This window comes from Ciconia boyciana, chromosome 6, assembly GCF_034638445.1.
Source record: "Ciconia boyciana chromosome 6, ASM3463844v1, whole genome shotgun sequence".
NCBI classification, from domain to species: Eukaryota; Metazoa; Chordata; class Aves; order Ciconiiformes; family Ciconiidae; genus Ciconia; species Ciconia boyciana.
In genome coordinates this window covers 53,631,836-53,651,538 of record NC_132939.1, presented here as the reverse complement: position 1 = coordinate 53,651,538, position 19,703 = coordinate 53,631,836, and the positions used below count along the sequence as shown (strand labels likewise).

Below are 19,703 nucleotides of genomic sequence, written 5' to 3'. Positions count from 1 at the left end.
GAAACATGGACAAGGGAAACGGAATAAAAAACACATCTTGCAAATGACTTGACAAGACCACATCAAAACAACTGTAAAGCTAAGTAAACTCCAAAGCCCAGTGGCACACACAAATATGAGGAGAATATCAGTGTTCCTGAAAGATGGGGACCTGTCTGAGTGGGTCACTGAAAGTACTTGGATGCCGTACATTAAAATTATTATCTCTTTCCTTGTGCTTTTATAGAAAAAATCATTTTTCTCAGTGAGAGAAATCTGATGACTCTGATCCTTTTACAACTGAAATAACTTTCTCATTGACCCTGGGACTGTGTCCAATAAGCAATCACGTATTAAATAAATGATAATGTTGCATTTTGATTTCAATTATTCCCATCTACTACAGTTTGTTTCATTGTGTTTTTCAGGTTTGATAGCTACACTGGATCTTTGATTGTGGTCTCCTCTAAATTGCAACACTGAAAACAATGGCAACAGAATGTATAAAAAACTGCTGTAAATGGTGTTTCTGCATGGAAAAAGAAAAAAATGATCGTGAGTTCTGACACAATGACATCGACTAAGGGTTTTGCTGTCCTGGCTTCTTTAATGATGAGATTTCCCATTAATAAAATGACTGTGTCACCCCTGATAAACTTTAATTCTTTTACAACATCCAAAATTCTTTCCATACATCCACTTGGAGATTGAACACATGCTTGTTAGTGTTATGAATTGGAATTGGAATGGAAAAATAACACTTGTCTAAAGTCTGCTCCTTGCAGCCTGGAATGCTCTCCAAAAAAGCCAACTTTTTTACCCAAGGTTGTGTAAAGGTCTTGTGTCTTTGAAACTCTAAGAGTGAACACTTTTTTTTTTTTTTTTTTAACTCCCTGTGGACTTGCTGTTAGGATTTTCTTTGGTGTCTTAGTTGTTTGAAGAACTCTTCTATGATACAAGTGTACCTCTTGTAAAAATTCACTTAAGAGCAAGGTAGCTATAAATATAGAAGCTTCGGCAACAAAGAGTTTGGATTGGTACAGGTGTCATGAGGATGAATATCTTTGCCAGGTGCTAGTCCTGAATGCTGGTAAAACTGAATACTAGTAGCCATTATGTAATGTATCAAGCACAGATCCTGTTAAATAAAAGAGATCTGTTCGTGGTATTGTTCAAAACTGAATGCACATGTGGACTGTCTGTTTTTCTTGCTCTTTATTTTTAGCAGTTTCCATGGTGCAGGAATCTGAAGCAGTAGCCGCAAGCAAGCCAACTATTGTAGAGAAGCCTCCATTGTCTTCTGTGTCAGTGAAGCGTCAAGTTGGCTGTTCAGAGGATTATCTGCTTTCTAAACTGCCCCTGGATGGTCAGGAGGTACCATTTGTGGTCCCTCCATTCAAATTGGCTTATGTACAGCCAAAGAACCTTCCTAGTATTTCACATGCTGGACGGATTCAAGGTAAAACATAAACAGCATTGCTGAAATAGTTGTTTAGCTTCTGCTACTCCTTGAAAGTTGTCAAGTATTCCTACGGAAAACATATGTTTGCAGAACTTTTCTCGAAGCCTGGTCTTGTTTCTTTTCTCTCTGGACATCCAGAGAGGTTTTGTGAAGGATGTCATCCCACTATGAATGTCTGTGATGTTGCGTGAATAAAACTGCAAGGGAGGATTGCACACCAGTGCTCATACTCAAAGTAATGGAAGACACTTAAAGGAAACAGAAGTTTTAGTAAAGAATTTATTGGAGGCAAGGAAAGATTTAACACATCCCCAGCATCCAGATCGCTCAAGTAAAGAAGGAGGGTGGTCTGACTTTCATGCTTACTGTACTGATATGTTTTAACATACTAACACATCTTTCTTTTCAAATTTCGCCAATAGACAGCATGTGCTACTACATGGCGGAAATTTTTTTCGCCTACTATTTCCTGTTCTTTTTGCTGCTCTTTGGGAGGCCAGGGGTCATAGATCTCAGTGGTATAATGTTGCACATGATACTATGATTCTTTGCTTCACAACAATCTTGTGCTTCAACCTCTGCCAGTTAGTCCCAAGCTCGGACTGCCACAATGATGTACATGCAATTTACATGATAGGCACAGTGGCATTTTAAAAGAATAGGAGCCTGGTCCAGTAACATGAGTTACAGGGCATATGCTATTGCTAGGCTCTGGGTCCTGCCAGGAGATGCCTAGAATTAGGTAAGGGAAGATTTTGGCACAGGGGTATACCTGAACGGTTGTTTTCTGTAGAGTTGCTTTGCCTTGAGGATGTGATAAGCAGATAATATGCTTTTAGTCCCATGTGACTGTATTTCTTTTCAGAGGGTGGAAACCTTAATAACCAAAAAAGTCAACCACATGTTGCATAATAACTAACGCAGTACTACCTAGCCTTTTTGTGTTTGTGTGGTTTTACTCCCATGCTTCTCTCTTCTCCCCAGGTCCTTGCTGTTGCTTCTTTTCTCCTCCTGCATGCCTATTACCAAACTTCCTCCTCACCCTCACCCACCCCTGCTGGTAACACTGGCACCAGAGCCAAGCTAATCAGCCTAGCAGAGCTTTTTTGGTATAGAATGGCCATTCTGTGCCTGATCTTGTTAGTAGGCTTTATTTGTGATGTCTGCCTCACCAGACACGGACAGGCAACCTAATAGTTGGAGGAGTGAGGCCCTCCTCATCTCTGAGCCTGATCTCCTTCAGCTTCCCTGCCTCCCTGCTGCTTCAGCAGCTAGTTCTCGTAAGTCCATACTTGGACAGTGTATGGAAATGCAGGACATGCTCCTGGTAGTCCGCTTTCTCACTGCGGCTGGGTTCAGGCTCTGCCTTCCTTTGTCTTACCTCATCCTCAAGTTACTGTACAGAGAAGTCCATCAAGGACTCTGAGGCACGAATGTTCTCCAGCGGAAGGAAGGTGTGTCTAACAACCTTTAGATAAATGTTTTCTTTTTTCATGTTGTTCTACACAATCTTATCAGTCAATGACTTATAAACCAGTGACTTGTCTTCATTGGGAATTCTGCTTCATCATCATTTCTGAAGGACCTGGTGAACAGAGTCGCCCTTAGGCTATAAAGCTAGTGGATCTTCTGGCAGGATGTCCTGACTCTTCATAATTGTCTCTCTTGAGCAAATATTTTAAATTCTTGAAAAAATATTTGAAAAGTGGCTCATGTCATGTAGGAGACTTCCATTTCTCTTTCCAAATATAAATACTTATTTTTTAAAGTACAGCTTTCTACGCCTCATTAAAGTTGTGTTTAAAAATGCAAAGTTTACTTTTTAGGGAGATTTACTAAATACAGTGAAGTGTGCCATCATTCCTTCTTCACATTAACCAAAGCACCAGCATATTCAAAAAATGTATTTAGAGTATTTGCTTCTTAGACCGTTGTTAAATATCTGTAGAAGTCCAAGTTCTGCTCTCAATTCCACTCCATTTTCTGTGTGTCTGACCATTTTCCTTTAGTGAAACAGGACATGCTCAGTGTCAGCTCTTGGCATCCCTTCTGAAAGCAATTAAGTTCTGGCAGCTTTTCTCTTCAATACTCACTGCAGCGTGTCTCATGCTCTCACAGAAGTAAGCTAGCAGGAAGGAGTGTGCTTCTGGTCTGGAACACTGGCTTTTCTGTCATCTGCTGTGTATCAATTCTTTATGGCCTCACTTCTAGCATTCATCCTAATTTACGTCATGCTCAAGCCCATTATACTTGAATTCTTGCTTTATCATCTCTCACTTTCCATCTCACTGTTTTAGTTATTCTTTTTTACATACTCTACTAACACCTGGAGAAAGTATTTTACAGCAATAATAGTTTGCCTCTTATGGTGCAACACACTTGCAGAATTGAAGGCACTTTATAATGGGATAAAGAACTTTTTAACAGATAGGTTGAAGTTCAGGGAGGTGAAGTGAAGGAAGCAAATGTCAGAGCTTGGTAGAGTCAGCCCATCCCTGTTCTCTACTGTACTGTTATATATGGCTTATTTTCACTTCAGTCAGACAAAATGAAGCACTACAGCAGTGTTCTTTACTGTTCTGCTGACCAAGATGTGCATGGGTTTTTTTTAAATTATTATAAATAAAGAAAAATAGGGCAGCTGTGCTGTAATGGGCTGAGTAAAGGGTTGGGAATCAAGGATTCTCAGATCTGTCTACTTGTGCCTCAACCAACTATTCATTTTGGACCAGGGATTTTACCACTGACAGACTTCCTATGGAAATTGGATGTCACAAGTTGCATTATTTTTCCATACAAGACCCTCCTGAAGGTCTGGGTGTCCATTAGCTGAGTGGGAATGTCCTGGGGGTAGGTAGCCAAATAAGTCAGAGGTTTTCTGTACACATGCCCCCACTTTTCCTGCTAATTTCTGTCTTGCTGTCTGTCTTTGGAGCCTTCTGTATTTTAACTAGTTAGGCATTTATTGTGGAACTCCAAGACAGCGTATGCATAGTTTTTTATGGCCAATTTAATTCCAGTGTTTGCCTGCACACTGTGGAAATCTGACATAATGTGTATGTGTGTTTTCTTTACTTTTTCTTTTTTTTTCCCTTTTCCTGAAGTAGATAACATTGCAATATTTTGTCCTTTGCCCTGAAGGCACTCTGCCTGCCTTATGGAGCCAAGCAGCATGTGTTATGTCTGGAACTCTTGCATTTGATGTTTACTTGTGCTCCACAGAATCTGCCACAGCCTCATTTGGTGACCGGAAAGCAGAACTGCACAGCATGTACCAATGGCCCCGCTATGACGTGTACAACCCATTCTATTTGGAGAACCGGGTTTCGCCAGATCTGATTAGGCGCTTCCAAGCAAAATCAGATAGTAGGAAATTATATGGATCAGGTGAGAAGGACTGCACCCTTACTTTCCTGTCTTCCTCCCTTTTCCAAGGTTTACAGGTAAGAGCAAAAAGCCATTAGTCTACAGAAGACGTGTTTGATTATAGCAGTTCTCAAACTGGTCTGTATACTACAGACACTTTTTGGTTGGTGAATCAATCTGTGGAGCCAGCTCTGCTTGATTTCCCGCTGCACTGTTACTTTCTGTCTTTTGGGAGCTTAACAAGGCTTGTGTGCATCACACGAAGGTAGACAAATTGGCAAAGCAAGCTAGTGTAGCTGCCTCCGATCCAAAACAGGATGCAGTACTGGAGATTCCAGCTACCAGTAATAGGCATGAGGGAGATGGAAAAAGGAAGTCAGGCAGTACGTTGAGTGGAGGAATGCCTGAGGAGTATATATATGGAGAGAGGAACAAGAACAAAAAAGCATTCAGGAGCAGATGATAAGGACAGGTGCAAAATGGGAAGTGATGCTGTATGCCAGCTTTTTTGTACTTTGCTTTTGAAGATGCAGAAATGTCCCCACTTCTCATTGCATAAGTGTGTTTAAGAATGGGGGTGGGCTGTGAGATAGTAAAAGTTTAGACAGGAAGTGTTTGGCTACCTAGGTAAAAATTTTCTTCTGTGCTGTTCATTGGTATATGTATCTTATAATGAATGCTGTTTAGAGTAAAGTAGATGACTAAGTGTTGCTTAGGCAAACACATTCAGAAACTCATACACTCGAGATGTACACACCACTCTATCGAATCGGACGCTGGCAACAGCATGCATTTTTAAAGATGTTTTATTTAGAATGGTATAGCATGCTTATTTTACAGCTGGGGGAAATGTCTCAGTCTGTGTCCTGTTTTAAAAATAATTCTGAATCACTATAGAGACTACGTGAAATGACTACTCCATATATTTTTTTAAGAGAACAAAACACATGTAGAATTTTAGCAGCCTTTAACACATACGGTTTTGCTAGGCTTTGTAAGCACCTGTGGTGGGAGCCAAATGGGTTTTATAAAACTGTCTTGAACATCTTCCCTTCAGTTCATCATCTCTTTTTCCATTTTTCTTCAAGCCAGGTAAACACTTCACTAGTTTTGTCTTAGTAAGTTTAAATACAAGAAAGGTCACTTAAGTGTGTCTACAGTACAGTCCTAAAATGCCTTCTTCCTCCAGAGTTTTTGACAGATGTTTCAAAAGCTAGATGATTCTCTTCATGTGCATCTATAGACTCTTTAAGCAAAACTCTAAGCCTATTTTGTTGCAGCAGGTGCTATGACTCTTTTCGTGTGTGTGGGCTTTAGAACTACAGAATGTGTTTATTTGGAAGGTATGAAGTGAAATTCTTGAATTTTTACATGAAGTTCCTCCTCTTCATCTTAAAAAACAAAAAAAAAAACCCAAACAAACTGAAAAATAAATTCAATAATATTTTTCCAAAATTCTAGTTGTTATTGGTAAACAACATACATTTATGGTTAAAATTTTTCTGCTTTTTTATATTTTACAGACAGCTTTCTCAGTGTAAAAATTGTCATTTTTTTCCATTAAAAATTTAAGTTTTTGAAAAAGGCACCATCTCTTCCCCTGCACCACCCCCATGTTCTTTGAAAACTTTAACCAGCCTTACTAGAAACAGCAGATCATACGGTCTTTAAAGCATTTCGGTGATTTGTAACCTGTAGGCTTGAGTGGATGTTTCCCAGTAGCTTCTGAAAGTTATGAGTACTGAATATGGAATTAATTTCCATAACCATAATCAATTTCAAATCAAGTAATGGGCTGGTCTCTCCTATTTGCTCCCATTATATCAAACAAGGTTTCTAGGCCCCGTATGATATTATAACGCTGTTTCTACACCAGAGTCAGTGAACAACTCAGCCCTTTTGTGTCATGCACAAGAGAGAATTTGGAACTCATGCCAGACATACAGACCTTCATTAAATTTTATCTAAATGATGTTGTTACTTTCCTTTTCCTCCCATGGGTTGTCAAAACTTTCTGTATCTTTTGTTCTCTTTTTCTTCCTTGGGGAAAAAAAAATTATTCTTTATTGTCACATCTCACAATAAGCATAATTGGTTATTTCTTTTGATAGCAATAAAAGGGAAATAAATTTTCAGTAATGAGTGATGTAATTCTATTAAGCTATGATCGGTGAATTATAATGGAGGTCTTCTGAAATACCATAACTCGGCATTGCAACAAAAAGCAATTCATTGCATCAGACAGTCCTAGAAGTTAAACCATACTGCTTTAATTCATTTCAGTATGGGTCAGTTTTGAAGTTGGGAGGCTTTAAAAACCTCTTGAACATTACTGGAGCCAGCAAAGATTCCCGAAACAGTGGCGTTAGTTCAGCTCTCATTTTCTACTGTTGCTGCATAATATGCACAATGTGCTTTAGCTCTGTATTGCTTCAAGGTCAAAAGAAAACTGATAGGATCTACTTAATCACCTCCAACTGCTGAGGAAACTGCCCTTCTATAAAATAAAGATCTTGCTTTTGTGCTCTAACAAGTACATGTCATCTTAGAGTTAAGACTTGCTTTGTCTGAGATCTAGAAAGGGTGCAGAGTATGGTGCTTTGACACTGTGATCAGTAAAGCCAGGGAGATGAGGCCAAGTTTAGCAGGCAGCATGTTTTTGCCACTGGGATCTTTACTGTGGGAAAATTTAAAAAAGGAGACCAGGCTAAGCCCCAGTTCTGGCTGACTAGATTTAAAGACAAGGATTTTCTGTTTTGCTAAAGCATCTACTAAAAAACCCATTTCTCTTGAGGAAATAACTTTGAGGCAGGCTCCACATTCTACCAGTGCTACTGATGTGACCCGATAAGTTTGAACTATTTCAAAGATGGAATTGATTAAGATATTTTAATGGCTCGTTCTCTCCATTTTGTCATTTCAGGCAAGTGTTTTGGGAAAGGGAAGTGCAGAAAGGTGCTGACGTCCTTTCTTAGGTGTTATTTAGCTAGGTTTGAATTCTATCATAGGTCTACTTAAATTTTTAAAAAGTTTCTTAATTATTTTTTTTTCTAGCAATGATGCTTACGTGATTTGTATTGTTCTCTTTGTCTTTTTAGTTAGTGATTTAAGACCTAGTGCTTTGCCTGGATCATTTGATGTCAGTTGTTCAATGTTTGATCTCAGAAGCCCACCTCATCGATTCATGAAGGTGAGTTCCCCTTGTAACATAGGTTATACTGAAAACTCAGCTTACATGGTGTATCTGTTGCTGTTGCATTGTGTTTTCAAAGTAAACACTGAAGGGCATTGTATATGCACTGGAAGGACTAGAGAGAAAAGTTCAACGTCTTGACCAACTTCAAGAGGCTCTTTCCTGGTGTCATCTCTGATTACTGCTATTCTGGCCCAACGGGGCTGTTGAGAAACCTGAGTATGCTGTTAGGCAGGTCAAGACAGACAGGAGGCTGTGGTTCGTCATCTTGTGATTTCTCCCATCAGTTGAAAAGTGGAACACTAGAAGTTTCCATTGATGCAAAAAACACTGCGTTTTTTTTCAAATAATAATCTTTTACATAGACATGAAGTTGCATATATATCAGTGAGCAAAAAAATCTCTGCTGGCCATATATGTCCTGTATTAGCTCTTTGCGTCAAAGTAGTAATTCCATGCTGCTGGATCAAGAGATTAGTAGGGAATGAGACAATTATTTAAAATTGTGTGTTGTTTTGTTTTCATCGTGTCTTGTCTGATGGTAGAATCTCTCTGGCTTTTTGTATCCGTTGCTTTGAATGAAGTGACTTTTTTTTTTGCCCCCAGAGATATGATTCATTCTCCAGTGTACCTAGCAGTACCTCTTCCAGGAAAGATTCACAAGGCAGTAACAGGAGTCTGGGTAATGTTTTGTTTGTTTACCTTGTAATGAAATATTTCCCTTTGCCCTTGAAACAGTAAGCTGTCTTGACTGTTGATGTTTATTTGTTTGTTTGGGTTTTTTTGAGATGAATCTGATTAGCAAGTCAGTTTGGAGATTATGTTACAATTTGAAATTAAGAGTTTTGGATTTGTACCTTCCTGTTGTCAGGAGACAGAGTAAGTGAGCTTTTGAGGAGTTCTCATGCTTTTGAAAAAATCATCCCTGGGTTTACTACCCCAGTGAACTAAGAAATTACAGATGTTCTGTTAGGATAGAATGCAGCACCATGGTCACAGCTCTAGTCTTTTTTTCATGTATCAGTATTTTTCTGTGGGAAGTGCCTGGAATCCAATACCTATATTACACTGAGAATTAGGCAAGAATATTGCATGCAAACCTAGTATCCTTATTTATGAAGGAATGCTGAAGAAGTGGAGATACTGCAAAATAAATCCTCAAAAATGAATCAAGTCCCCACAAAAGTCACCCTGCTGGACGTCAGAATTTCACCCAGTCTCTTCAAAAAGAAGACTGCGGGGCAATGAGCTAGTTTCAGTCATGACGGAGAAATGCTGGATATTAAATGGCACTTCTGACTTGGGGAAAAGCATTATAGTAAAATGTTTACTAGGCTGGAATTGAAATCTGAGAAAGATAAAAAGGAGGCCAATTTATAAACTTAACAGTGAATGTGATTAATCTAAGGGAAGTGATAGATTATAAATGTGTTCTGGGTGTCTCAGGCACATGCTTTTTTTCTTTCCAAAAGTTATTTGAGTACAACACAGGTTATTAAATTCAACAGAGATAACTGAGGTAAACGTGAAGGCTTTTAGCTATGCAGAAGGTCAGGCTACAGGACTTCATGGATATTTTGTCCTTAAAATGTAGGTGTTAAGATATTTCAAACTTACTTTGAGAGAAGTTTTCAAAGATAGGCAGTCCACCTACTAATGAGTTCCCTTATTCTTGGAATGAACTTTTAAGATACTGCATTACTTCTAAAAACACTTAATTGGCTTTCTTCCGTAGATACTATTACATTATCAGGTGATGAACGAGACTTTGGAAGACTGAATGTGAAGTTGTGTTATGTTTCTTCTGTAGAACAGATTTGGATCACAGTTTTACATGTAAGCAAATATGAATAGCTTTATTATTATTTACTCAAATGGCTATTTTACTATACTTAGTGCTAATTTTCATTAAATTTGGCACTCTGTTACTTTAAGGAATACTTTTAGGAGAAAAGGAAAATTACTTCTAAGTATTAATATAAACAAAGTTCAGTCAAATGTAATACTGGCCTTCATTCAAAGTATCTTCCTGTCCTTTCTTTTTTTTTTCCCCTGTTGCAATCTCTGTTCTGCTGCAGTCAATAGTAAAAAATAGTATATAACTTTATGTTACTATACATCTGTTCTGATTGTGGAGTGAGGAACTGTTCAGCATAGACAAGAAAGCTGAGCTGGTCATAGGCTGGTCCTGTTGTGGAAATTTTCCTGTGGAAATCTGGAGGCAGCAAATTGGAGCAACTTTGGAGGCAGCATTTAACTGACTTCAAATCTAACAGTTTCTTCAGAGCAGAACCATAATAGCACTTTGAGGACATGTAGCTTCTTGTGGCTTTTTTTGTTAGCTAATGTGATACTGTTATACTGGCTGTTTTATACACTTCCAGGAACTGTGAGTAATTTTTAGGCAATGGAACTTTGAGTAGTCAGAAACCTCATAACTACATCAAGTGATAAATACTACGTAAGGGATTTCATGATTTATCTGTTCTTAAATTGCCACATAGTGAAATCATTAAAATCTACTGAATAACTTTTTACCCTCTGGTTGTGAAAATTAATTATTAAGTGATCTGAAGTGACACAACCATTACACTGGCTCTGATTTATATTCAGTATTACAGGAATTATGCATAATTCTACAGCAGTGTAGAAGACTCTGTTTCTAAGTTGTCTGAACGCCAGATTCTTACACTGTCTAAACTGACTGTGTTTTCAATGTTGCAGTGCAAAGACCTGAGCTGGCCTTCAAGCTGTGGGGAAAATCCTCGTATCTATGTCAAGGGAATTCTCACACTGCCCAAACCAGTGCATTTCAAATCTTCTGCCAAGGAAGGGTGCAATGTAAGTAGACGCAGGGAAAACACCAAGAAATCTTTTTCCCCAAAACAATAAAAGTGAAATGTAAATGGATTTTTAAAATTGATTAAACATCCACTCCTATGCCATATTTGCTGTGGTAGTTGCCTAGGTTCGGGTTACTTCCCGCCCCCCTTTTCAAAATCCTCTTAAAAGCCTTGTTCCACTTCCTCCCCATATATTCTCTTTTGCATTGTACTGTTGCCCTCCTTCTCTCCCAGGTCAGCAGGACAGATACTCTCATAGGGGACTGAACCATGAGCTGCTGGCCTTGGCAACTCAGTGGTGGGGGACTGGAGGAAGACTGGGCATACCTATAGGTTCACATTCACCCCAGGGAAGGTGGGTGATGTACTGCCTCTCACTAGGGCAGGAGACAAAGTTCACACTTCCTCTCTACAGAAAGTAGTAAGAATTGGTCGCATGGGACAAGGCCTTGATAGTGGCAGTAAAGGAATATTAAGGGGGTGGAAGGTAAAGCAACATAAACCTCCCATAATGTGAGTCAAAGGTGAAAGAAAATAGAAATAGCAGGAGAGACTGAAGCAAAAGGCCACAGGAGAATTTGCTATGACAATGTGTGTATGCTGTTGTAAAGCTCCAGAAGAGATGGCCTCAACTCATTATGGTAGTGAAAAATAATCCAGAGGTTTGTCCCTGCCAGGGTATGACAATGAGGTGGTGAGTCTGTGGGGGCTTACCACTGTAAAAGCACACTTTCCCATGGCAACCGAAAATGATAGCCAGGAGCAGTGGCTGTAGGACCAGGAAGCCTTGGTTTCTAGGTTTCGGGCTTGCTGCGACTCTCTTACAATGGTGATGTTACCCCTCTGTTTTTCTTTCTAGGACATTGAATTTATGGAAACTTTTGTATTTGCTATTAAACTGCAAAGCCTGCAGGCTGTCAGACTGGTATTTAAAATCCAGACACAGACTCCCAGGAAAAAAACAATTGGAGAGTGCTCCTTGGCACTGCGGGAGCTCAGCTCGGAGGAGTCAAGTCATTGGCTGGATATATCTCCTCCTTCCAAAGTACCTGTAAGTGCCAATACTGCAAAAATATGTTGTTATATCACCTAGAAAGAGTTGCTGGAAATGAAAGTAAAATAATTCAGTACTAACTCAATGTTAACAACATACAGGGTTTTTCTTTTTCTTTTCTTTTTTTTCCCCACTTTCTTGGGGAGAGGCATTTTGATGAGGAAAAAATGCAGACTTTTGAACTCTGCACATAGCTGTTCTGGTCATAAACTGCAGCTGTTTCTGGGAAAAGAGCTAGAGCAAGCTCTTCCACACCATGGCCCACAGCTTGAGGGAGGGGCATTCTGGGGAAACATTCAGTAAAGGACGCCGGGTAATTGCCTTTTCTGACCAAAAAAGCATCAGAAGATCCTTAGGACTCACAGCAAGAGCTCAGAGCAAATGGAATCTGCTTTTGTTATGGAAGAAAAGTGCTAGGATTTTCAGTGGCTTGAAACTGCAGAGATAGCTATATATTTAATGTTCAGATTGCATGCTGTGAAGTAATAATTCAGACAGTTCATTTCCATTAGCGTAATAAGAAGCAGGTGGTTTTCACAGTGGGATTTCCTTTCCCCCTACCCTCACTTTGTTTCTTTTACAGATTGTGTCTAGACATTTGTATTTTCAACAAATTAAACTTGAATTAGCAATTCAAAAGCAAATTTTATCTAAGTGTGTCTGAGTAATATGAGTGATACTCTTGATTTCTAACATAAGTTACACTTGACATTTTTTAGTTCTAACAAGAATAACCATATTGCTTCAAAAGCAATAAGATTAAGTGAAAGAGGAAGCTGTTTTAGAAACTGCTTCATCCCAATGTAAATTCCTGAATCATCTCATAGTTTCTCTCTCTGTGTTGGCTTTCCTCACCATTATATCCAAGAGCCCTCCAGACACTGCTGGAATTCATCCTGGTACTACCCTGTGAGGCAGCAAACTACCCTACTTGCCAATAGAGAGCCAAAGCTCAGAGTCGAGTAAGTGGCTTCCTCTCAGGGTTACACTGAAATTTTGTGGCTGAGTTGCAAAGAGAATTTGGGTCTCTTTGATGAACTGGAGCCTGACTTCTCTTTATCTGACCTGCTGCTCTCTCGCTTGGTGCATTTTGCTTCACTGAAGTGCATTAGAACTTGAAGGGAACCAGGACTAGCGAAGTCCTTTTAAATGGAGGCTGTCAGGAAAGCTGGGTCTCCACTGGCCTTCTCTTGCTGTTCTTACAGTGTTCAGAGTACGTTAGCATCTGACAGGAGACTAATGAGGATGCGTCAATGCAGCCTGCCACTAGCAAAAATTCTTTTTAAAAAATCAGACTGAAGATCTCAGTACGTTCAGAGTGTGTGGGGGGGTGTGTATGTGTGTAGGCATATAAAACACAAGTATCTCCGTAACATAGGAAACTCCACGGCATGCAGTCACCCTAAACATTCATGACATAAAGTGACAGGGCCTTGTATCTATGGAAAGCATTGCTAATATCTCCATATTGCGAAATTCAAAAGTGTGGGGGGAGAACTCCGAAGGTTTTTGTGTTAGTGGAGCATACCTGGTCTCTCCCTTCCACGCCCAGGTTTAGTAGAGCTACAGCTGCATGTCTGGTTTTCCCTGTATGTGTCTGCTCTTACCATTGAGGAATCTTTCTGAGGTGAAAACTGAGGACTCATTTATTTGTCCAGTATTTCTGGCTGCAGCCCACGAGGGCCATATGTGTGTTGCACATAAGCAGTCCATCAGTGGAGCACGTGTACTGCAGCTATAACAAGTGCAAGATGCACTTACTTACTGTGCATCTGCAGGTTGTGTATACAACACATGCTTGTATTTCTGTCCAGGAAATCCCAGATAGAAATGTGGGAGCCCAACATATGACAGAATTCCTGTGTTTCCTGAGTTTATAAGCAACTTAATCCAGATGTTATGGCAACTTTCTTCTGCTTGTAGGCGTGCCACGCAGAACTTCAAGTAGGAACTTGTTTTCAAGCAATAAACAGGAGGATTCAGTTACAGATTCTTGAAGCACAAAACCTTCCAGTTTCATCTACACCGCTGTCTTCAAGTAAGTTACATCAGCTGTCTCATGCCTCCTGTCTAAAAGCATTTGTAACAGGTAAATTGCTGCTCAAATGGGTTGGCAATTCATAAAATTCCGTACAAACCTCAGACTAACATATTGTGCAGTACATTTCCATTGCCAAGGCTTGTTTCCACAGATGTCTTACTTGATTACTTTTTGCTTGGTTTGAAGCTACATGTTTATGTATTTTGGAAGATTTTTATCCCAGTATTAATCCTGACATACAAGAGCATTAGCTTGCACTTGCTGTTTGGATACTGCATTAATCAATTCAATATTATTGAACATACTCTGTTTGTGTGACTAGTCAGGAAAGCTATTGTACAGTTCTTTTGGCCAGACTTTTGGGAAATTGTTGCAATTTGAACCATACATGTGGATCTTGTCAGTTCCTTATTGGGTGTGTTTGTGAGTAACCCTTTGTGTGCTGTGCCTTTTTCCCTCCCTTTTGTGCTAGATTTCTTTGTGAAAGTTGGAATGTTTAGTACAGAAGGGCTGCTCTATAAGAAGAAGACTCGTCTTCTGAAGTCCACTAATGGCCAAGTGAAGTGGGGAGAAATGATGATTTTTCCAGTTAGCCAAGCTGAACAAGGAATTAGCTTTCTCATCAAGCTCTACAGCAGAAGCTCAGTGAGAAGAAAACACTTCCTAGGACAGGTTGGTTTCTGCTAACTCGAATTATATCCTTTACTTAAAATCCAGTTCCACAGGTTTCTTGGTATGAGTTTTGAAATACTTTAAGTAAGGTGGCATATAGCAAAATAGTAAATTCTAATAAACTCTTCTGGATGTAACCCAAGAAAGAATAGTACTGGGCTCTTAAACATACGCTAACAACAGAATATGAGTTGACATTCGATTTTGCTTTTAAAAAGAAGTCCTTAAGTCATTTTTGTGTGGAGTATTACTATGTGAAAGATTCCTTCCTACAGACAGACGTATGATCTCCTCCTTGCCTCTAGGCTTTCTGAAGAAAACAAACACAGCACTCACAGGAGCTCCACAACCTACAATGTACTGTACAGAAAGGGGGTGTGTTGGCTTACTGTAGCAATACACTTACACAGAGGTGTGTGTAAAAGGAAATACTGACAGCTACAGTATCAGAATGCCTTCCTGGGTAAAGCAATGCTGAAATCAGCACAATATTTTAAATATGTATGATCAAGTGATAACATAGGTGAACAAACACAAAATTATTTTTTAGTTGAGTGCTCTTTTTTTGTCTCTTTTTTTAAATTTATTTTTTACAGCTGGAACTTCTGTAGTATCTCTTTGAAAGCATTTGTGTGATCATATTTATTTAACCACCATAAAATGGTAGTTAAATAAATTGGTAGTCTGGTCTCTTTCTATTCTCTCTGTCCTCTTCCCCTAGTTGTTCTAATTTACCATCATCCTGTCCCTTCTTTCTCTCCTTTTCTTCATGGTATAGTGAGCCATAGCTGTTCTTAATGCTCAGTGCTTTCCCTGACTCAGCTACAGTTAGTGGCAGAATTTTAATATATGCATAAATGAATAACATGGAATTGATTTTGAGGCCCCAACTGTAATGTCCCTTGTCAGATGAAGGACTGCACTATCCTTAGGTACAGAAAATGGTACTGTCCTATTCTGGTGATGTTTCTTGTGCCTGCTGAAGACGTGCAGTTATAGAAGATGCTGATGTGCTATAGAAATGATGTACCAGCAAGAGTTACGTGACCTTCCTCCATTTTATGGAGCCTCATGTCACACATATTCCATCTTTCTGTGATTCCTGTTGGTGGAGTTGGATTTGGAATAGGAAAAGAAAAAAAATTGTTCTGTTTAGTTGTGCTACCTTGGGGCAAAAATAACTGCGTATGATTTTGCAGTCACTTAGCAATATGTGAGGTCATCTCAATCTGATGAGTTTCATTTAATCATGGATCTTATTTTTAGGGGGAGGAAATGAGCTACTTCTGCTCCTCAGAGGTTATTTGGAAAAGGTTGTTTCAGCTCATGCAGGCAGACATTGCCACATAACACATGAAGACATAAAATATGGCTCAGGGAAAAATGTACTTTGAGCAATTGGCTGGGTAGCTGGAAAAAGATGAATATAGCTGGATCTATTAACTTTGTTCTTCAGAGAACGATGTTTAATTGGATGCTGTTCTAAGCAGACAATACTTAGATTAGCCTGCTTTTACAGGCATGTCTTTAATCATGAGCGAGATGTATATTGAATCTCTGTGGATGAAACATCAGCTGTCTGTGGTATTCTGGAAGACATTATTCTCACTTCTTGAGGACTCATGCCTCAGCAGTGTAGGCTAAATGTACTTCATGGTGAAGGTTTCTGAGAAGTCTTAAAAGGACTCATTCTTGGAAGACTTGAGGAAATAAGAGTCCCGTAAATAATGATACCTACTTACATAAGCAGAATTCTTTTGGCAATGGAGGCTGGTGATAATGTTCAGGAGGAAAACTTCCTACTTGTACCTCATTTCCTCATTTAATGGCCACTATCCATTAATTGAATACTGAGAAGGACTTTTACTGCATGACTATGTGTGGTGTGGGCATGTTAGTAACCTCTGTGGAATGCAGGTTTGGCCCTGTCTATTGGAGTGTGCAATTTTAAACGCTCATGAAAATGCTGGACAGCTAGCTCAGGATGCCAGATGGCTTGTAGCCAAGTGGAGTTTGAATGCACGGAGCCATCACTGGCCCTGATCAGCCCTTGACCCCAGCACATGCATTTGAATGGAGCAAGGAAAGCTTGTCTTAAAACATCTTATTAAGTAGAGAAACATTAGTATGTAGTGAGTTCTCTAAACTGTTTATTTAGAGGCTAAATTTAAACCCAGACTCCCTGTGTTCCCAGCTGAAAGCCAAAAGATGTTAGTCCCAACAGAACTGTATTTGTTGCTATGATGCTTTGGTCGCAGTCTACATGTTGTCTTGTTCTACACTTCCATGGTATTTATTTGGAACTAATAAAGGCTGGGCCTCTGTGTTATATCAGGTAAACTCAATTTTATTTTTCTTTCTGTTTCTTACTGCAGATCTGGATAAGTTCTGATAGCAGTAACAGTGAAGCAGTTGAGCAGTGGAAAGATACTATTGCCAACCCTGAAAAAGTTGTTGTTAAATGGTACAGCATTGGTCCATCTTGAAGACTGGAGATGAAACTCAGAACTGATTTTTCTACAAAGATATTCCTATGCTGTTTAAAATAGTATAAATAAAAAGAAAAATATTGTCTATACAAGTTCTTCAGAAGGTCTCCACTGCATCACACCTCCATGGTAACTGGGAAAATTCAGAGTTTCACCAAGAGAAATACTGGCTAAATATTATTAAGAGGAGGACTTAGGAACTGGGAAAAGTGCTCATTTGATTTTAAAAAATCCACCTTGAAAAATGTATTTTTGCCCCTTTCAGGCTCCATAAGAGCACAGAAATCCCATCTTGGAGAGAAGCAACTTGAATCAGCATCTTCTTCACTAGTCACCAATGTCATTATCTGCAGTCTTGCCTTTGCCAGACGCCAAAGTCCACAGGAATCAGTCCCGTCAGTGCCTTGATCGTAGGTCCCTCTGGGCCTCTGGGGTTGCACCCGTGTTGACACCATTTGGTCAGAGTAACGTGTGCCTCAGCAAGTGGGAAAGCTGTGGCTGTAGGAGGAGGCATAACGGGAACTACACAATAAGGCAGTACCCAAAGGCTTTTCTAATCTCCATCTTTGATGAAGGGTTGTTCAGTACCCTGACATGCCTGTAGCCTGGGTTTTCCCCATCCTACTCTCTAAACAGAGAGATTGAAAGGTAAGAGTTTCTCTGACTAACTGTGATCTTTGCAAGTGGGGTCCTCCAGACTTGCTCTGTTTGGGTGAACTGTTTGGAATCAATGGAATAATACAAAGAGGCAACGGCCCTGCCTAGGATCAGGGCCAATATTTTTAGATAAATTACCTTATTAATATAGAATTCTTATACATAAACCACTTCCTATCTAATCAACAATGTTGTAGCATTTGCTTACATTGCTAAAAGCCAGACTGACATGTACGAAGGAGTAAGCAAATATTTACTGACATAAGTGCTTTTTGATATTAATTAAAATGCAGCACAGTAAGGGACTCAGACTTTGTTTAAAAGATGGGCTACTACTGCAGAAGTATTTGTTACATGTCTAGGCTGCTGAAAAATTATGTGTGGGAGTATATTTTTGTTACTTGTTTCTAGCAAGAATAAATTACCATATTTTTATTGCAAATTGTATTTTTCCTACAAAATCCTAAGATTATTTTTTCTGTTAGTCCCCGTATTTTCAGGGGTTTATTCATAGTTACTTTTAAGACAGGAAAATGCCATGGATATAATTGATAATATATACATCTAAAAACACAGACCTCTTTGCACTACTTTAACTACTGGCTTTAAAAAAATATATATTCCATTAAATCCACTGCTTACACATTTACTGTTGGCTGTCTGGACTGTACAAATACGTATGTTTGTATAGATGCTGAATAATTGTATCTTTTTTATAACTTGGATCCTGTTCAAACATCTGATATGATCTAGAGTGGCAGTGAGAGCACTCGCTGCTGGAAGGCAAAGGAACAGAGGAGCAGAGAAGACACTGTAACAGGAAAGCACGTTGTATTTAAGCATAGAGCTCGGAGCATCTTTATTTTAACTTTTTTGACGTTGAGTAAGGGTCAAGAAAAAATAGAATCTCTTAGATATTTTTTTATCAGCTGATAATCGACGCTTTTAAAACTTTACCCATCCAGTTTTTTGTTGTTGAAATTTAATATTTTGAAAATGGGCAAACAAAAGGATTTTCCCAGGCCTTTACATGTTCTGCTTTTTGACCAGTTTTTATAAATTAACTGAAAGTTTTTGCATGTTACTTGGAGAACAAACATCAGTTCTAGCACTTACTGACACTCTTTGCAAAGCTCCCAGTAGGCCCAGAGGAACTTGACTGACAGCATTAACTTCCAGCTAGTTACAACACTTGGGATGAGTCTGGCCTGTTGGGTAAAATGAAAAAAGGAACTGGACCGAGCTGATATCCTTGGAGTATCTTTACTCGAATATGTGGATCTTTTTTATTCATTGTGGCTGAACTGCAGTAAACAAAAGTGCAAACTAACTGTTTCCTTATGCAGAATTCTGCTCTATTTTAAAGAGAGGACAGGGAATATCCCAGTGTTTTGGAGGCTTCGATTACCACAGAAGTGGTTCTACAGAGATTGCCATCTTGGTGGATACTGTGTAAAATGGACTTTTTGGGCTGTTAGGACACCTCGCCTTTTAAAGGCCTAACTAGTAATGTCTCCTTTTTCCTATGCTAATATTTAATCTATGTGTTTATAATAAAAGTTATGAACAGAAAATATTCTTTTTTTTTTTTAATTGATTATACCAATGTTTACCAGCATCTCAAACCGAAGTTCAAGTCCTACCTTTTTCTCTGAGAAAATGCCAACTAAGGAACTATATTTCATGTAGTGTTGCATGTAGGGGAGTTGACTGCTAACACATTGAGGAGATACATACTCTGAGGCACTGCTTCATCCTGTGCCCATTCCCAGGCTTTGGGGTTTTCTGCATTTGGGAGTACATTCATGTAAGAATTGAATGAATTCTTAACAGTTGGCTAAAGACTGTGTTTTTTTCCTACAAAATTGGAGCATTGAAGTTGCTTGTTGCCCAGATTTGTTCCTCAGTATGTCCAGAGCACTACAGTCTTCTTGAGGAAACTGATTG

At 39.2% G+C, this 19,703-nt stretch overlaps 1 protein-coding gene across 1 annotated transcript; it reads left to right on the top strand.

Annotated features, from left to right (window-relative positions):
- The first annotated feature begins 467 nt into the window (after positions 1-467).
- On the top strand, positions 468-18,103 carry TC2N (tandem C2 domains, nuclear). Its single transcript, XM_072864817.1, has 11 exons — positions 468-534; positions 1,208-1,438; positions 4,664-4,828; positions 7,906-7,997; positions 8,607-8,682; positions 9,736-9,836; positions 10,725-10,841; positions 11,703-11,894; positions 13,821-13,935; positions 14,411-14,610; positions 16,986-18,103. The coding sequence occupies exons 1-11, from the start codon at positions 468-470 to the stop codon at positions 17,094-17,096; spliced, it is 1,467 nt and encodes a 488-aa protein (XP_072720918.1). The 3' UTR covers positions 17,097-18,103.
- Positions 18,104-19,703: the final 1,600 nt, after the last annotated feature.